Source organism: Pseudochaenichthys georgianus, chromosome 23 (assembly GCF_902827115.2).
Source record: "Pseudochaenichthys georgianus chromosome 23, fPseGeo1.2, whole genome shotgun sequence".
Lineage (NCBI taxonomy): Eukaryota > Metazoa > Chordata > Actinopteri > Perciformes > Channichthyidae > Pseudochaenichthys > Pseudochaenichthys georgianus.
In genome coordinates this window covers 18,589,764-18,607,061 of record NC_047525.1, presented here as the reverse complement: position 1 = coordinate 18,607,061, position 17,298 = coordinate 18,589,764, and the positions used below count along the sequence as shown (strand labels likewise).

The following is a 17,298-nucleotide window of genomic DNA, read 5'->3' as shown; positions in this document are numbered from 1 at the left end:
CTTTTAAAGGGACAAGAAACGATAGACGAAAAGTGAAAAGAGTCATCTCCACAATGAGAATTTAAATGACTAAAAGATGTCAAACACGCATTTCTACTTTTTGGTTGGCCTGTAGATTTGCATTTATAGATGTTTGTTTTTTGGGCTCAGTGGTTCACCGGCATGCACCTGCCCACAATAATTTAGCTGCTTCTATTGGCTGATAAAGGTTGTTATGGCAACCTTGTGTTTTTACTAGCTGAGCATTATGTGACCATACGGTCTACTAGTAATTAGGAGTATATGGGGACATGCTCCCTTATTTAGAACCTTTGCAAAAGTATCCAAAAGAGAGTAAATAAAGGCAGTAAACATGAATAAAAACGCCCCTTTACTAAAGAGACACTAAAGGTAGGATGACACCCTACACTTTAACTACACCTCCCACCTGGAAGTGTGAACCTGTGTGGGTGGAGAACAGGCATTGTTTACAAGAGTCAACGCTGCCCCATGGTGGCACATGTATCAAGATCAAATTAAAATCCCTGATGGATATGGAGGATGGGACCATTCGTGCAATGAAATCCCTTGTAATGTTTTACACAGTGTGTTACCAAGCAACTCGTCAGACCTGGCATGGATTGTGTGCCAGCGTGAAACAGATATTACACGGCTGAACTGGCTAATGGTCAAGATGGAAATACACCACCATTGTTATGAAGTATATTTAGATTTATATATTTAGAGGGGCTCGGCCATGGGGAATCTTTGGGGGTGTTTCCACTAGTGTACTTTTTATAAACCTAGTTAGGGTTGCATATATGTTTTGCAAGTTGAAATTGACCTGAATCCTTGTTGCAAAGATTATTGGTTTGAATTATACATGGCATGCAGTAACTCTACCTTCTTTTAATGAATAATGTGGAATTAAAGATATCATAGAAAAGATACAATGGCATGATGAGCCCACATTAAGAAACAGCTTGGATTTTCTTTGATATATAACATGTTCTTATACTCTGTCACTCAGACAATAACTATATAAATCAATGATTTATTAGTTATCTTAATGTGCAATGCAATGAGGAATACAACAATTGGGTAAGGGTAGAGCTTTAACTCAGCAGAATCCTTAGGCCCACAACCACGAATAGGAACATAAATGAATTGCGTTCACAGAAAACCTTAGCTTTTTCCTTTACCGCTAACACATCAATTGTCTGTGTATGAGACTAGCAAACCGAATTAATTTCAGCTAAAATGTATCTATCCTCTATGTTTAACATTTTAAATATTTCGTTCGTGACAAAAAACTCATCTAATTTAAGTAGATTACGGATGTGACGTCAGAAGCGTAGTGCGTTTGCAGTGAATGCTCGTGTATATCCACCAACGTATTGCGAATGGAATAATAACTGAGAAGAATTTCGAGTTATATTTTCAATTCGTTATCGTGTGTGTCTTCTCAGTAAATTAATTTTGTTTTGTCATTTGTGTTAATCATTGCAAAAGCATAACGTTGCATCTTTACATGCTTTGAATAACTAAACTCCGCCGACGGTGCCCTCTGACGCATTGATCACGCGCTTCCAGTGAGTCATTCGACTACCGGCATGCATTGCGAGAGCATTTTTTCTCTTGTGGGTGGTTTTTTTTGAGAGGCGTTGCCGCACACACCGATGACTACAGCAATATATACCCAGCCTTCGTCAGATATTTTCATACATTCACTCAGCATTTAGCCGCAGCATACCGTACGCTTATCGTCAGAGTTTAAGATATTTCAAGAAATAAAGATAAGCAATGGCAAGCTACATTCACGTACCCGACGAGGCTCCCGCTGTGCCCAAAATAGATGTGACAGTTGACGAAAGCGACTACAGATCCGGAGCTCTGAAGCTGATCAAGGAGCTGAGACCGAGTTGGAAGCCATCCGAGGTCAAACTCAAGGTGCCGATTATTTATTGTATTGTATCATTTTACTGCACCGTAAGTCTGGTTAGTATGACATTTCCTTCACCTTGTAAATACGCGCTAAATTCGACATGATTTAGGTCATGGTAGTTTGGCCTGCTAACATCAGAGCGATTCTTTAGGCACTTGAATATCCTGGGTATATTTACCAGAGGGAGATTGAACATTTAAACCAAGCTTTTACAAAGAAGCATGAGCTTTTTACATATATAATATATTATGTATCTATGTACAGAGGATCAGAGTATAACTGAATTTCCCTACGAGGATATATATATATAAAAAAGAAGCGATTTTAGCTAGCAACCTAGTCCCATATGACAACCTGAAGGTAGTTTATACTAATATATTCCTATGACAGACGACACCAACTTTAATAATGATACCATATGCTAATGTTAATATCAAATAGCTGTTGACATCCACATTGTAAATCATTTCCATGGTATATTACTGCAGTCACCCCCCCCCCCCCCCCCCCCTTTTTACAAATAGCATTCCTAACACTTGAGGATATGACCAGACAGCGGGAGCATCACACCGCCTTTGACGCAGTTTGAAAACGAGGCATACAGGTTGACCTGGGTGTTATACATGAACTAAAATATCGAATTAAAGGTCCCAAAGGTCATTAACATGCAGGTATTTGTGTAGTTAGAGTAGAGGTGTGTCTGTTATCGTAATAGCCCACAGTTATCATCATTCTGTGAGCTATAGACACTTTCTGGAGTTTATGAGATTGGTTAGAGGGCTGACGAAGTGTACATAGACTATTCCTGTAAACTTCTAGAAGAAACATGGTTGACAAATAGAGCTTGACACATGACTACTTAATGTAATCCTGCAAGTGTCCTATTCGGTCTTCCAAAGTCAAACATTTTTAAGTGAGGCAACAGAAAATGGAACATTACGACCTTAACATTAAAATGTTTTAGGCGCACCTTGAAACATTACAGCCTGGGCAAACACCCAGATATATTTCCCTTACACTAAGAGAGAGAGGGGGTGTGGCTCCACTTGGTAAACACGCTGGTCACATGCTTGCCTATATTCATCAATGGGGGGAGAAGTGGAAACTCAGCAAATGCCTGCCATAGCTTCACATGAAAAATAAAATTCCTCACCGTCCTGTTTTTCTCAGTCATTCCCTTATACAGCGAACAATTAGGGCTGGTATGTTAGCTCCACCGCCCCCCAAAAATGTTCCCAGAATCATGGCAGACAGTTCAGCTTAAATCAACTCGGACAAGCCTTCATTTTCTATTGCTACATTAATTCCTCTTTGCTTTAGTGTGGCTTGCCAGATACCGACTCCCCTCAGTAATTACGTAATACTCAAAACAATGTAGGTTTTTATGCACAGTACTTAAATAGTAAAATGCGGAGGATGATCCTACTGTTGTTCCACTGTAGGCGTGTATCTAGTAGTTGAACCATAGGACAGATAATGATTTGTTTTACCCCTGATTCACCTGTTCTCTGCTTTTCCCCTTTCTTTCTCTGCAGTTTTTCACAGATGGGATCACCAACAAGCTGCTGGGCTGCTACATTGGTGCATTCATGCAGGATGTGGTTCTGGTCCGTATATATGGCAACAAAACAGAATTGTTGGTTGACCGGGAAAATGAAGTGAAAAGTTTCAGAGTACTACATGCAAACCGCTGTGCCCCACACCTATACTGCACCTTCAACAATGGCCTTTGTTATGAATTTTTGCAAGGAACTGCCCTGGAACCTGAGCACATACGCAGCCCGCCTGTGTTCAGGTAAAAACTAAATATTGCTTTGTCATGCAGCAAGGGTCAGGTTTTTTTTTTCTTCCAACAAAGCCACCCGATCGTCACCTAAATCGGCGGACAAGTCGTGTAGGCTCAACAGTTACACTCACACTAACAACCCCAGCCTCACAAGATGTAAACAGCTGTCAGTCATTGCCTTAAAGTGTCTTTGAAAATGTAGGCCCAGCTAAAGAGAAATCTTTCAAGAACTGGTACAAATGACAACTGTTATATTCATAAATATGAAACAGTTTTAGACAACTGACATTCCACAACTAGCCAAGCGACATGTGGAGATGTGGTAGATATATAGTGAACTGCCTTAAAATGTGAATTTTTGGTAAAATGTAGTAAACTTTTTCTGCTGATGCTCTACTTCAAATGCAAATGTTTCCTTTCTTTTCTATCTTGCAGCCTCATTGCCAAGCAGCTTGCTAAGTACCATGTCATCCACGCCCACAACGGCTGGGTGCCCCAGTCCGACCTGTGGGTGAAGATGGGCAAGTACTTCGCTCTCATCCCCAAATACCTCAAGGACCCTGAGAAGAACGCCAGGTGAGGCCGCATAAACATATTTTGCTTTGGTCTAAACATAAACACAGTATGAGGATATCATATACGATGTAAGAAAAGGAGCAAAAATACAACTGTTAAAAAAAAGAAAATGGTGTAAAGGTAAAAAACGTACAGAATACTCGGATGGAAGTACAGAGATTACACTATTAAAATGAACACGATTTGCTCACATCAAAGTAATGCATAGTGTTTATATAGGGTTCTAAGCATTAGTAGGGCCATCTGTGAGCATCTGTCACCTCAGTGTCCAAAAATCCAGATTTTAGAGGGATGACACAAACCCCTTAAACATATATTCTTCTTCTCCTCTGATTATTCCAATACAAAAATATTTTCACAACGTCATGGCCTTCTGAAATGAAGCGAGAGTGGTGGGAAAATGGTCAGCAATCACTGCTTTGTTTTAACATATGCGTCACAACAGCCAAGTAAATCCACAGCCATTGTTTTTTGTTTTTCCACATTTCAATTATTATGAATACCACAGTCAGCTGGTAAGTTATTTCCTCTCTGGTAGGCCCAGAAAGTATGTGCGTTTTTTCCGTTGCGAAATGTATAGAACAATTTGTACAGTTCATGAGTCACTGAACATGTTATCTGCAGTGTTTTTTATTCGCTATAGATAGACAAATAACCTTTGAGTTGCAGCAATTAAACTATAGAGATATAAAAACAGGAAAGGAAGAACAACTCTTTCAAAAGTAGTATAGTGAATCAAATATACATTTGGATTCAAAAGAAATCAGATTGTTGAACAGATTATGATTAGTTGAAAGCTCATGGCTGGCCTGTTGAATATTTCTGTTATCTCCACTTGCATCTGTGATCTCTTTTATTAGCTCGGGCAGTGACGCAGCCCAAGCACGTCTGAGTACGTTTGTTGAATTCCTTTCATGCTCTCGGGAGGTAGGAATTCACATTCAAGTTTTAGGATTCCTGGAAGGAGCGTTAACACAGCAGAGCGAATGTCAATAAGCATGATGCGTCAACAAGCAGCAGCCTGCTTTCGTCTGGCATCATGCAAATAAGCATACCTTGTAATTATGCCTTTATCCAAAAATGTGTATGACCTCTATTCCGGGTGTTAGTGTTGACACAAAACAATCCAGGCCAATTGAGTTTAGACTATTTGGGGCCCTTTGGCTCCATTGAGTCTTCCCTGTTTGACCTTTGTGTTTCAATAACGACAACCTTTGTATATTTTGGCACTCAAAATAAATCCATAACAAGCGCTGACTTTGCAGGCAGTACATTTCCGAGGAGGTTCCCAAATAATAAATAAGACACCCGCAACATCCGAAAAGTTAATGTATGTGAAACGTTTTGGACAACTTGGCATGTGGCTCTTAACCACGAGTATCGAAACCTACCCTTTTCTATTTTGTGTCACACACTGTTTGGTTATCATCTGCCTCTGTCTCATGATCATATCCTGGTACAATAAAATGTTAGCATCGCAAAGGCAATTCCTTATTTGCATAAAACAAATGGAATTTGACAAGGATATCGATGTGAGTAGTTAGCACTGTGCATGAGCAAAGTGTTAAACATTGTGAAACTAGAAATAATTCTTCTTTAGGTAGTTGTAGTTGCTGATAAGCTGTAGTGAGGATTTAAGTCAAAATATTATATTCTAGTAATAACATTGGAAGGATTTCAATTCACCTTTTTTATTTATTCTTTTCACAAAACTTATCATACTTTTGAGAAATGTTCCCCGTCTGCTAAAATTGGGTTTCTATCAGACAGCTGTTGTCACACTAAATTGATCAAATCTGACAAATATAAGCTTCTCGTGGCAGCAGAACTATTCATCAGTAGTTTGTTCACTCTATAGTCTGTTGTGCAATAGAAACCCATTCTGACTATAACTTAGTAAATATATTCATTTGTAGGCCGTGATGTATATGTCATTAACTATTATCTACCCATTCTTCTATTGTGGGGGAGTCGGAAAGCAGCCTGTGCTAAGTGAAGTTTATTTTTGAATTAGTCCCCTAAATGAAAGTACTTTTTTAAAGTGCAGAATTGGAATCACCCTTCCTTCTATTAACACTCCCCTCTCTTCCTCTGTGCCCCCCCCCCCCCCCCCCCCCCCAGGTTGAGTATGGAGGTGCCCAGCCCACGGTGCCTCCGAGAAGAGCTGGTGTGGCTCCAGCAGAGCTTGTCTGTGCTGGGCTCCCCTGTAGTTCTCTGCCACAACGACCTTCTCTGCAAAAACATAATCTATAATGCGGAGGAAGGTGAGTATTAACTGCACAAGTGTAGTCAAAGACGTTACTGTGTGACTGAATTGTGTTGTAGTGTGAACTGCATTGGTCTCTGCGCTCAGGTAGGATTGCATTAACTGCACTTCCTCAACCCTAGTCACATGCCTCACTCATTATCAGCGTTTGCATTGGGCTGCCGGCGTAGAATTAGAACGGTGAGAAGAGACAAACCTGTCATTCAAATCTAGTTTCACTCTAGAGAGATTTTAAAATGGGTGAAATCTAATATGTATGTTGATTGGAGGGTGTGTATCTGCTTCAAATACAAAAAGCACATTAAATCAAACAATCTGTTACTTGACATTTAGGATTACAATCATCCATACCTTTTGATTAAATCCTGGGGGAGCCCCTGTAATAAAGCATTGTTCTGAATTAAAGGAGAATGAAAAGTTTTTAATTTGGAATCCATTTAAAAAAACGGTTGTCTATTCTGTCTTTCTATTTCTTTGCTGAACCTAGAACAACAGTAATCAGCCTGAGCAAACAATGCCATTACATCATACCACATACCAAGTTGTATTGACAGCACACGTTTTTGGTGCTTTAGAAAATGTTTTTTTGGATGAAGATCAAGCACCCTCAGGGAAACGTGTACAAGTTTGCTTTAGCAGGCGGGGAAAAGACGAGAGTACCGGGGTTTTATATGCATGTGGGAGGCTGGGTGGGGTGGTTTGAGAGTTGTCAGCCCCCTCGTCGGCTCGCGGCGAGGGGCGGGGCCCTTCTCACAGCTCCTTGTGTCTAGCCTTTCTCCCATAGGAATGACAGCCGAGGCTGTGGCTGCCCTGCGCCGCCCTGCCCTGGGGAGGCAATGGAGAGAGACAAACCTCACGCTCAGGCGGCTTTGAGGGCCCTCGCATAGTCTGCCCTCTGCTCAGGCTAATCGGGATGAGTTCATGGCAGCAGTAGGAGCCACGTTACTACCTATTACCCTCCAATGCTACTCGAGTTTTCCCTCTGACAGTACAGAGGCTACGTACATTGCTGGTTATTACACGAATGTTTTTTTTAAGGTTTGCACTTTGAGTCACTCTGAGCAGCAGCCAAATGCCTAAAGTGTCAAGCTACTTCTTGCTCCTTACTCAGCAATTTCCACTCCATAGCATCAATATTGATCACTGGCAGACCGTATAAGCAGAAGAATGTGTCTGGCGATATTCTTTATATTTTTTATCAGCGACAAATCCCGTCAAAAAGACCGAAACCAACATTGAATTGATCAGATTAACATATTAATGTATTGCCTGTGTAGTCAAAACCCTATCTATAGCTTATTCCTCCGTGATAACAGACCCATTGTTGTCTGCAACAGTGAGCCACAGTTCACTGGGTGACATGATTGTTGCAGTTTATTTTGATCCAATACTGAAATAGTCAATAGATCCACTGTTTACTCATGCTTAAGCCTTTTTTGTGACCCCATTTTGAGAGATTTGTCTTGACGAGGGATGAATGGAGTTGTTATGGAGAGCCACAGACAGGCCGGGGCAGTTGGAAAGTAATAAAAGACGTACAAAAAGCCTTGTTGGTTTTGGTATTTTCATGGGTTTTGTTGTTATTATTTAGAATATCATCAGCTTTATCCCTTGAAGCGGAAACATGCTTCTGCAAAAATGCTTTGACCTCAGCACAGAGAAAAATATATTTTCTAGGACGCCTGCAGAATCTGATTTGAATTGTGGTTATGCAAATCAAATGAGTGCTGACTTTAATACCGATTTCATTCGATTTGCGCCAACACCCAGATCTCCCTAAATTATTGGAAATCCAATTGTAACTTCCACAAGGAGCGGCGAATGTGTTGCACATGAATTGTATTCCTCGCACAACATGTTAAATCCTGTGCCTTTGTACATACTTTGCAGACTTGCTGAATCATGTTTCAGGCTTTAATAAGGACAGCTGAAGTAATTGTTTTAGACATAATGAAGATTAAAAACCAGAATCAAAAGGAATGTTCCCTTATGACAGTAACTCTAGTTTAATCACATTATATATTAAGCCTGCAAAAAGACCACTCCTACCAACGCCCTAAAGAAGTCTATGACTTTAATTCCAGTTGCTGCATTTGTTGCTGCGCTCTATACCATCTACACTGCAAACTCACATCCGCATTCTCAAAACAGAGTAGGCACGAAAAAAGACAGAATAGATACCAGGCTGTTTCCTGTCACTTCTCAGCTGTAGTTGAAACCACTTGTCTGCCAAGCGCGACACCAAAAGTCCACCACTTCCTCTATTGATAAAAACATAAACAAGTAGGGGAATCTCCAAAACACGGTCAAATGTTCCAATAGACTCAACAAGTGCTTTTTTCTTTCCTTCTCTCTCTACTGTGTCACGGGCTGCTTTAGTGTCCCTGCTCCTCTCACTTTACTCTGTTTGCATAGAAAAATAAACATGCACTCATTTTACCAAGAGGCCGAAAGGAAGCCTCTAAAAAGATTCTGTCATTTGCAGAAGCTGCAGAGGTGTCACGCTGTTGGGTTCACAGTGGACCAATGGGAAGGGAGCATTGGAGGGGTGTGTTGTGAGAACTGGGAAGTGAGGTTTGCATGTATGAAGAGGGGGGGAGGGTTGCAGCAGGGCCTGATATTTTCCGACACTGAGCGTGGGAGCAAGAATGGATAAAAAAAAAAAGACGAATATGTCCGTGTGAGAGTGAGCATGTGTGAGAGATGTGTTTGCCCCAACCTTTTCATCTGCTGCACAGGGGGGGCTATAGCCACTGCCCGGAGGTGTTCAGTTGTGTCCCGCTAAGACCTACACGCCACCTGGTAACCCACCTCAAAGTGTCTTTCTCTGTAGTCCAGCACCACCTCAAAACTTAATATTCCATATGTTAAGCCAAAGTAATTAGCCAAAAACCAAGAGTGGAGACATTGGAATAAATGTATTGTTGGTTAAAGTTATATTTTGTATTTGTTTATATCTCTGTAACAACCGGGCTTTTTAAAAGTAAGGGTTTGTATTTTGAGATCCACCGCCACCATTTTTTTTTAAACCCCACTTCCCTCTTTGGTAACGTCAACACCTCATTAAGTTGCTAGCCTACAAATGCAATCAACACATTCTTTGACCCCAACATTTGATCTAAATGTTTGAAGCGACACTTCTTGAAAATATCCGAGAAGAATTTGAAGCATTCAAGTGGACCGTGGGTTGACATCAAGAAGTATGGGACCCTCGTACACTTTGTAAGACTGTAAAAAAAAAACTTTTAAATGGTTGCGGCTCCAGAGTTTAGTGCATATGTAGGAGCTTTAATTGCAGTTGGCTCTCGTTATTGACGACTTCATCGTCTGTCGTGAGTCAACACAGATGAAAAGAAAGCGTGTATCAAACAGTGTGTTGCTTAACATTTGCTTTGGCAGCTCACAATACTTTTCTACACACCACTTTAGCCTCTCTGTATTCTACCGCCTATCTCCCTTTTCTTTCTTTGCACTCATGCCCCCATGTCTTACACACATAAGCATTGGCTCATCTCCCCTTCATTTTGTGCATGCATAAAAAGCAACAATTATGTTCTCCTTTTTTACTCTAGTTTGTTTGTATGCCTGCCATGTGTTGCATCAGTATTTGCACATTTCCATCTCTGCTAATGTATGCCTGCTGCTTATTTTGTAGGAAAAAAAGGTGATAAGTGGGTTAGAAGTACATCTAATCTGTTTACTAAAATATAATTGGAGATTGAATGCTTAACCTCCATGAAGATACCTTGTTGGGTATGCTGTCCCACACTTAGATCTCCTATTGTGAATACATGGATTGACTCTGACTTGCTTTAATCTTAGCAGCATGATTTGTGACTTGTGTCTTTATTTCATTTCCTGTACAGTCTACCTTTCCTCAAAATGCAAGCTCTTACCCCTTGCCCGACGTTAGCCGACTAGCCAATCAGACAGGAAATAAGTTACAGTGTAAAATGAAAACCCTTGACATTCTGAGTTATAAAAGGGAAAATACGTCATCATTTGATGTCTTCTTCCCGTGTCTCTTGTCTAAACAACGCTGCTTCTCTCTCCAGGCCATGTAAAGTTCATTGACTACGAGTACGCTGGGTACAATTACCAAGCCTACGACATTGGGAACCATTTCAACGAGTTTGCTGGTGAGTTGTGGATAATGTAGGACAAAGTTGCAGGTGTACAATGTTTACGGAGTGTTTGAACTGCGTGTTTATGGGTTGCAGGCCTGAATGAGGTGGATTATAGTCACTACCCTCAGCGGGCCTTCCAGCTGGAGTGGCTGCGCTCCTACCTGGAGGCCTTTAAGGAGAATAAAGGCCAGGGCAGCGTGGTGACCGACAGAGAGGTGGACACTCTTTACGTCCAAGTCAACAAATTTGCCCTGGTAAGCAATGTATTAAACATGCAATATTATTATATTAAGAACCATATAGGGTTACACTCGAGCACATCTGCACCTGACTAGCATTGAGGTCATGTCTCGATTTTCAAGTTGGGGAGGTATCAGAATCAGAAGTACTTTTTTTATCCCGTGTGAAATAAGACTGTGATAGTTGTTGCATTTTAGAATGAAATAAAATATTATAATTTAAAAAAGGAGAACAAATGAGCAATACAAATATTAAATAAAATAAGATATCTTATAAACATAATAAAAAAAAACAGATATTAATAAATTATTATCAAAAAATAATATCGGGCTGGGGAAAATGTTTGAAGAAATCCATTCATGTAAGAATTGCTATCTTTTAAGTTTCTGAACTTTAAAAAAAAAAAAATTAAAAGTAATTTTTCTGCAAAATTAACCTAGAAATTGCTACTGATGGACAATTTTCATACAAACCATGTCATTATTATGTGTTTCTTACAGTGTTATTTTGTGTATAATTCAAGTCACTGAGAAAAATGAATAAATGTAGTGTTAAGTTTGCCTAAGGAATATTGCAATAAGTTGATACCATTTTTTCAAATTTGAAAACGACATATTTTAGACACCATACTCTGCTTCATGCTAGAATTAAAAATAAACTGAGGCTCAAAATCACATCATGAGATACTACGGAGGAAAACTACTGTAGGCTATTTTAAGTCATAAACTATTTTGTTATGTTGCCTCTTAGCTAAGCCTCTCTGGTTGGCAGTGCCTCTTTAAACAGTTAGCTAATAATTATTATGGTCAAATAATTGAAACCAAACCCTTGTGGAGCACAGTAAGCGTCCTGAGGCCTGCTGCCAGGGGTGTTGGGTCAGCAAACAGGAATTACAGTGTGATGCGGGATCACCTGCACTACCTGCTGATGAGATGGTTGTTTGTGATGATTGGCCAGCATATGGGAGGCTCTCTTTAATGACTTGTTACCCTTCTAAGGCTCTGCGTTCTCCCCTGAGCCTCACTGTGCCTTGTTTACTGTCAAGAGGGAAAGAGGGCAGTGTGGAGGATGGGCAAGAGAAGCATTTGTGTTTCTGTGTCAGCTATTTGGTGTTGTTGCCATAGGGCTTCTGCTGGCTTTGTGCATGACGCAGTGTGCCATATTGGGTAATTAGAAACACGTTTTCATTCACAGTACATGCTTATCTTTTGTTTCTCTCTTTCTCCTCTGTGTCTAGGCATCTCATTTCTTCTGGGGTCTCTGGGCACTGATTCAGGCCAAGGTCTCCACCATTGACTTTGATTTCTTGGGGTGAGTTTACATCTTAATAAACCCTCATGCATTCCTTATCAGCAGCCAGTTTGTTTAGCCAAGCAGATCTAGTTATTTTAATCATATCATATGTGTGAGAACAAACTGTGAAGCATTCAGGTTGATATAATTTGTGTCATCTCAGTCTGTCAGTGCACGTAGCTAATGTGTCGGGTACATTTTTTATCTTACCGCTGATGCCACTTCTCTCTGTTTGTCCCAGATATGCAGTCCTGCGCTTCAACCAGTACTTCAAGATGAAACTGGAGGTGGCTTCGCTAAACTTACCCGAATAAAATCCCCCACCCACTCATCTTCTTCTCCTCCTGCTCTTCCTCCCTTCCTACCTACTCTGGGCTTCACATGTCGACTGCAGAACGCCCTGAGGTGGTCCTTGTAGGGAAGAACCAGACTGAGAGTCAGTCCTGCTCGATGCCTACAGTCCCCTTCACGTGTCCTTGTCTCTAGACATTGGATGGACCACAGGCTTTTCCATCCTCTGCTGTCACACCTTTGTTAACCGGCAGCCCACATCATTTGTGGGCACGTGTGAAGTACAGATTTAAGACTACTGCTACAATGTGAACCCCACACGGCCAAATGTGTTAAATTATTCTAATTTAAATTGGGATATCAATTTGATATATATATATATATATATATATATATATATATATATATATCATTTACTTGTAGGCAGCTATTCTTGTAGCTCAAATCACCAGACGGAGGTGGAATGTCACGTTATTCAAAACATTGGTCACCACTTCCATGACTGACAGGTGGCCCAAACACTAACCTTGCCAGGTTTGCCTGGAGACATATATTCCTTATATGTGCAACAATGGGAAAAACGCTTGAGGGCCAGCCCAGCTAACGACCACATTTATTACAAAGTGAAAGCAACATAAAGCCTGCTTTGCTGAAGCACCGAGATGAAGGAAAAAATGAAATGCCAACTTGGAAAGGCCAGTGATGTCCATTAATGCCATGTGGTATGAGCCAAATCATTTGAAAAACAAAAAACTTGTGGCCTGTCTTGTGACTTTTGTTTTTACCCTTATTTTCCTCAGCAGACTATGGGCATGGGGTGGTAGGCCAGACTAGCCGTGTTGTCATTGTTTCTGTGAAGTTTGCTGAGGGTTTGTGTGTTTTGACTTTCTGGACTAAAGGTAGAAACATTGAGTTGTAGGAGAGCCTATAGTGTTTACGTCTAACCTCTTCCTTGAGTTGTACTCGAGCAGGGTTTTGACTTGAGGGAGTTTTCCACTGTTATGTACATTTCATGTTTTGACACTTGGCGAAATCTAATCGGGAAGAGCTTGCATCTCACTGTAATTTGAACATTCCATGTTCATAACTCTAGATAGGGATTTGGTTAAGTAGCAGTGTTGGGGACTGTATTCCCTCTGACTTCGACGTGCTGTACTAAACAAGACCAAACATTTATATTGTTTGCTCTGTGTCAGGGAACGTTAAGGAATCGTCTTTAAAATAAAATAAAAAACACTCCTGTCCAATTTCAAGGACATTTTATACACTTGTAGACCAGTCTTCATTCAAGTATGTATTAAGATTAGTGTGATATGGTCTTATGGCTAAGCCCAATGTTGAGGGTATGTTGAAAAGTCGAAATTGGGCGAAAAAGAAAGTAGAGTATGTTGGTTACACACATCTGTGTTGAGTTTAAAACAATGTAATGAAAGCCAGCTGTTAGTGCAACCTGAGGGAGAAGAGCATCATCTGTTGGACAAAGAAAGTAATGGCTGTTCTTGATATTTACTTTCACCTACATGTTTTTGTTTTTTTAAATGAGCTTTAGTAGGTCTTTTAAAAAAAACCTGAAAAACAAGTTCAACTCTTGGTTACTTTAACAAGCCTACACCAAAGTGCTGACATATGTTTTTTGCTTGCACATAATGCACAATGTATAATTTTTTTCAATGTAGCACAAAGAGAATCAGAAACGGTTATATATAGACTTTTTATACTTGTTGTTAAGGCCGAGGTCTTTGAGTATGTGGATGTTTGCTGATGCAATGGCAGATGAATCTTTGACAAATATATATATTTAAAAAAGAATTACGAAATGTGAGAGTGACGCAATTCAAACCTGAACAATGTGGCGAAAAACGTTTTCTTGTTTACTCCCAGAAGTGTTTTGAATATTTCAAAAATAGCATGTATGCGCAGTTGCACTCTGCTGTTACATCTTTGCAAAGCACTGTAAAGAGACAATTACTGACAATACTGGGTTGTCCAAGTCTCATGTTCACACTAGTCTGCCAGTGTGCCTGTGAAAGCTCTTAATTTATACTTAAAAGTTTGAAGGCCTATCTCTTCTTTTCTGTCTTTAATTTGGTGTTGTATTTTTCATGAAGGGAGTGTTTTGACAAGTTATTGGTTTAATATGTGTTGGAGGAAAATGTGGTCTGTGAAAGATAGTTTTCCATTGGTTAGAACACTGTCAGACCACATTTACCATTAACACGCTTAAATTAACGTGTGTCCAAGATGACTTTCACATAATTCAAACATTCTAAATTTCAAAAATCAAACAGCTGAAATATTTCCTAAAGGCTTATTTTCCCCTCTTTCTGAAACATCCATCATGCATAGGTCATCTCAGTGTGCTAATAATATGAACCTCCACTACTATTTAACATTGTACAAAAAGCTGTCCTGAAAGCCCTCTGGCCACTTCAGCATATGTTTATATGTACAGTAAACCCATGTAATATTATCTTTGCTTGTTATCAAATGTGAATGAATGTACATAGAAGGAGTTCTTTTTTTCTAAAAGTTGCATTAAGGTAAATAGTTGCCTGCGGGTGATATTAGAAACCTGACATTTTCAATACTGTAAACATGCTATGAAAATAAAGTTTATTTACCCTTATCCGTGTCTCCTCCTTTTCATTTTGTGTCTCTGTTGGATCTGTCTTTGATGCTGCTTAACCAGTTTATAAAATAAAATATGTGGGATTTTTCTTTTTAGCATTAGCATATACTTTTATTTAAAATTGCACTTCAACATTAAAAACATGTTGGCCCCATGTTATTTTAATATATATATAAAAATCATCATATCCAGTGCCCAGGAGAGCTAATCTCATCACACCTCCTCTTCATCCCATCTCCTCATCAAATCCAGATCTTCAGCTTCCTCTTCATCCCATCTCTTCATCAAATCCAGATCTTCACCAGTGTGTAGACCCCATGGAGGGTTTCCTATATGCTCACGGTTGCATTTCCCCCTTTAGATATACGATTCCAGGATTGGGGTCTAATCGCCAAAGACTTAACATTTATCATATGGCGCATGTGTCAATAAATGTTCTTTAAACAAAATGAAGTCTCTCCTGATTGAAATGTAACTCAGCCTTAATTGAGTGAAACAGCGCGCCTTTGTGGTAATGGCATGTAAGTATACCACAGGAAGAACAGTTGAAGGAAAGACAGAAAGGCCTCCAAACAGCAGTAGTACATACTGTTTAAAGTTATCCCCATATTTTGACCTTTGGCTTCTCATAGGACGAAAATCAAAGGTGACATTAAAAACCACTTGTTACTTTTAGGCAGGGGTAGAAGAAGATCTTGTACAAGTAGAAATACCAGAGTCTATAAATACTCAATTAAAAGACCTGCATTGCAGATGTTACTCAAGAAAAAGCATTTGCATCAACATATTAAGTACCAGAAGTATTGGCATAATATTATTGGCAGAAGTATTGGCATTTTCTAATAATATACAATGTTTGGATTAACTAATTTGACTAATTGTTGATGTTTTCATGTGTTTATCACAAAACACATAAAGTCTTATTTAAATGTTGATTATATTTCACATCACTAATCAAATTCTGCAAAGTAACTAAAGGTATACAATTACTGAAGTGGAGTACAAGTACACGATTAATTAATTAAGTCTGAATTGTAGTGGGCTAGAATTACTAAGTAGAACAAAATGTAATTAAGTAGTGGACTTAGCTACTTTACACCACTGCATAGGTCAGTGGCGATCCGTCAGGGAGGGCCTAAGATATTCTAAAAAATAATATTTGAAAACATTAAAAAAAAATTAAATATTATTTTTTATATTTTGTTGTTGTTAAATTTTTCATTAATTTTACCAAAATAACTTGATTTAATTGTATTTAAAATAATATTTCCACAGAAATAAATCCTTCGAATCTGCCTGTTCAGTTTCTGTTGGAATGTGAAGGGTTAAATGCAGTCTCGAATGTGAAGACGGGAGAGAGGGCCAGCTATAGTAACTCAACGAGAGAGTAATGTCAAATGACAGTACAATTGACCAATCATATCTTCCCTCTAAATGGGCGGGCTTTATTTTCGCGGACTTTATGACAGGTTCCGCCCGCTGTGAGGTCTATGCAAGTGGTGCAGTGACGCGTCCTAAAACCCGGAAGTAAGCTTCGCTCGGATTCCCTCTACAGAAAGCACTAGGGCTGCAGTCGGATAGTTTAAAAATCAGCTCCTAAGTTCTAACCCTATCGTCTATTCCTTGACCTCTGAGTGAAACGTCACGGGGTTAAGGGATAGTGGACAGGAGAATTCAAAAGGACTTAGGAGAAGAGACTGCGGTACTTTAGAGAATCCGAATGCACTTTCACTATCCGATGTGTTTATGATGCGCCAGCGGACGTCATTGTGTGCGTCTGCTGCTGTGGGGGAACTATGGAAACCACAGTTTTCTATACAGCGGACTACAACATGGATGTTTAATAAGAACGAGGGACTGCTGTAAACTCATCTAGAGACTCTGCACCGTGCTCTGATGCTGCTGCTCTGCTTTGTGAACGTGGACAACAGAGAAACATATTCTTCAGGACCAAAGTTGGAATTGAAATAAAAAAGGAAAGTGAAACTTATGCTCGTCACCCTCTCCCTCCGGTCCACATTAATACCAATGATCCCAATACGTATGATTGTATGAACTAAAGATCTTAAATCTTGAGTGACGGCAAATGCTGCGGCTGCAAGGCATTGTGGGGCAGCATGTTCTCCTCTCCTCTCGGTGAGGGAGGTCCAGTGGTTCCTAAGCTAA

The 17,298-nt window shown here is 39.8% G+C and overlaps 1 protein-coding gene across 1 annotated transcript; it reads left to right on the top strand.

The window, feature by feature from the left end:
• Positions 1-1,616: 1,616 nt before the first annotated feature.
• etnk1 (ethanolamine kinase 1) lies at positions 1,617-15,129 on the top strand. Its single transcript, XM_034074685.2, has 8 exons — positions 1,617-1,929; positions 3,460-3,719; positions 4,146-4,286; positions 6,408-6,550; positions 10,608-10,691; positions 10,773-10,933; positions 12,157-12,230; positions 12,454-15,129. The coding sequence occupies exons 1-8, from the start codon at positions 1,783-1,785 to the stop codon at positions 12,524-12,526; spliced, it is 1,083 nt and encodes a 360-aa protein (XP_033930576.1). The 5' UTR covers positions 1,617-1,782; the 3' UTR covers positions 12,527-15,129.
• The last annotated feature ends 2,169 nt before the right edge of the window (positions 15,130-17,298 follow it).

Bases quoted from the DNA above. Each gene is read 5' to 3' on its own strand.
- etnk1 (XM_034074685.2), top strand. From the start codon at position 1,783: ATGGCAAGCTACATTCACGTACCCGACGAGGCTCCCGCTGTGCCCAAA. The intron at 1,930-3,459 runs GTGCCGATTATT...CTTTCTCTGCAG, and splicing joins CATCCGAGGTCAAACTCAAG to TTTTTCACAGATGGGATCAC. The intron at 3,720-4,145 runs GTAAAAACTAAA...TCTATCTTGCAG, and splicing joins CGCAGCCCGCCTGTGTTCAG to CCTCATTGCCAAGCAGCTTG.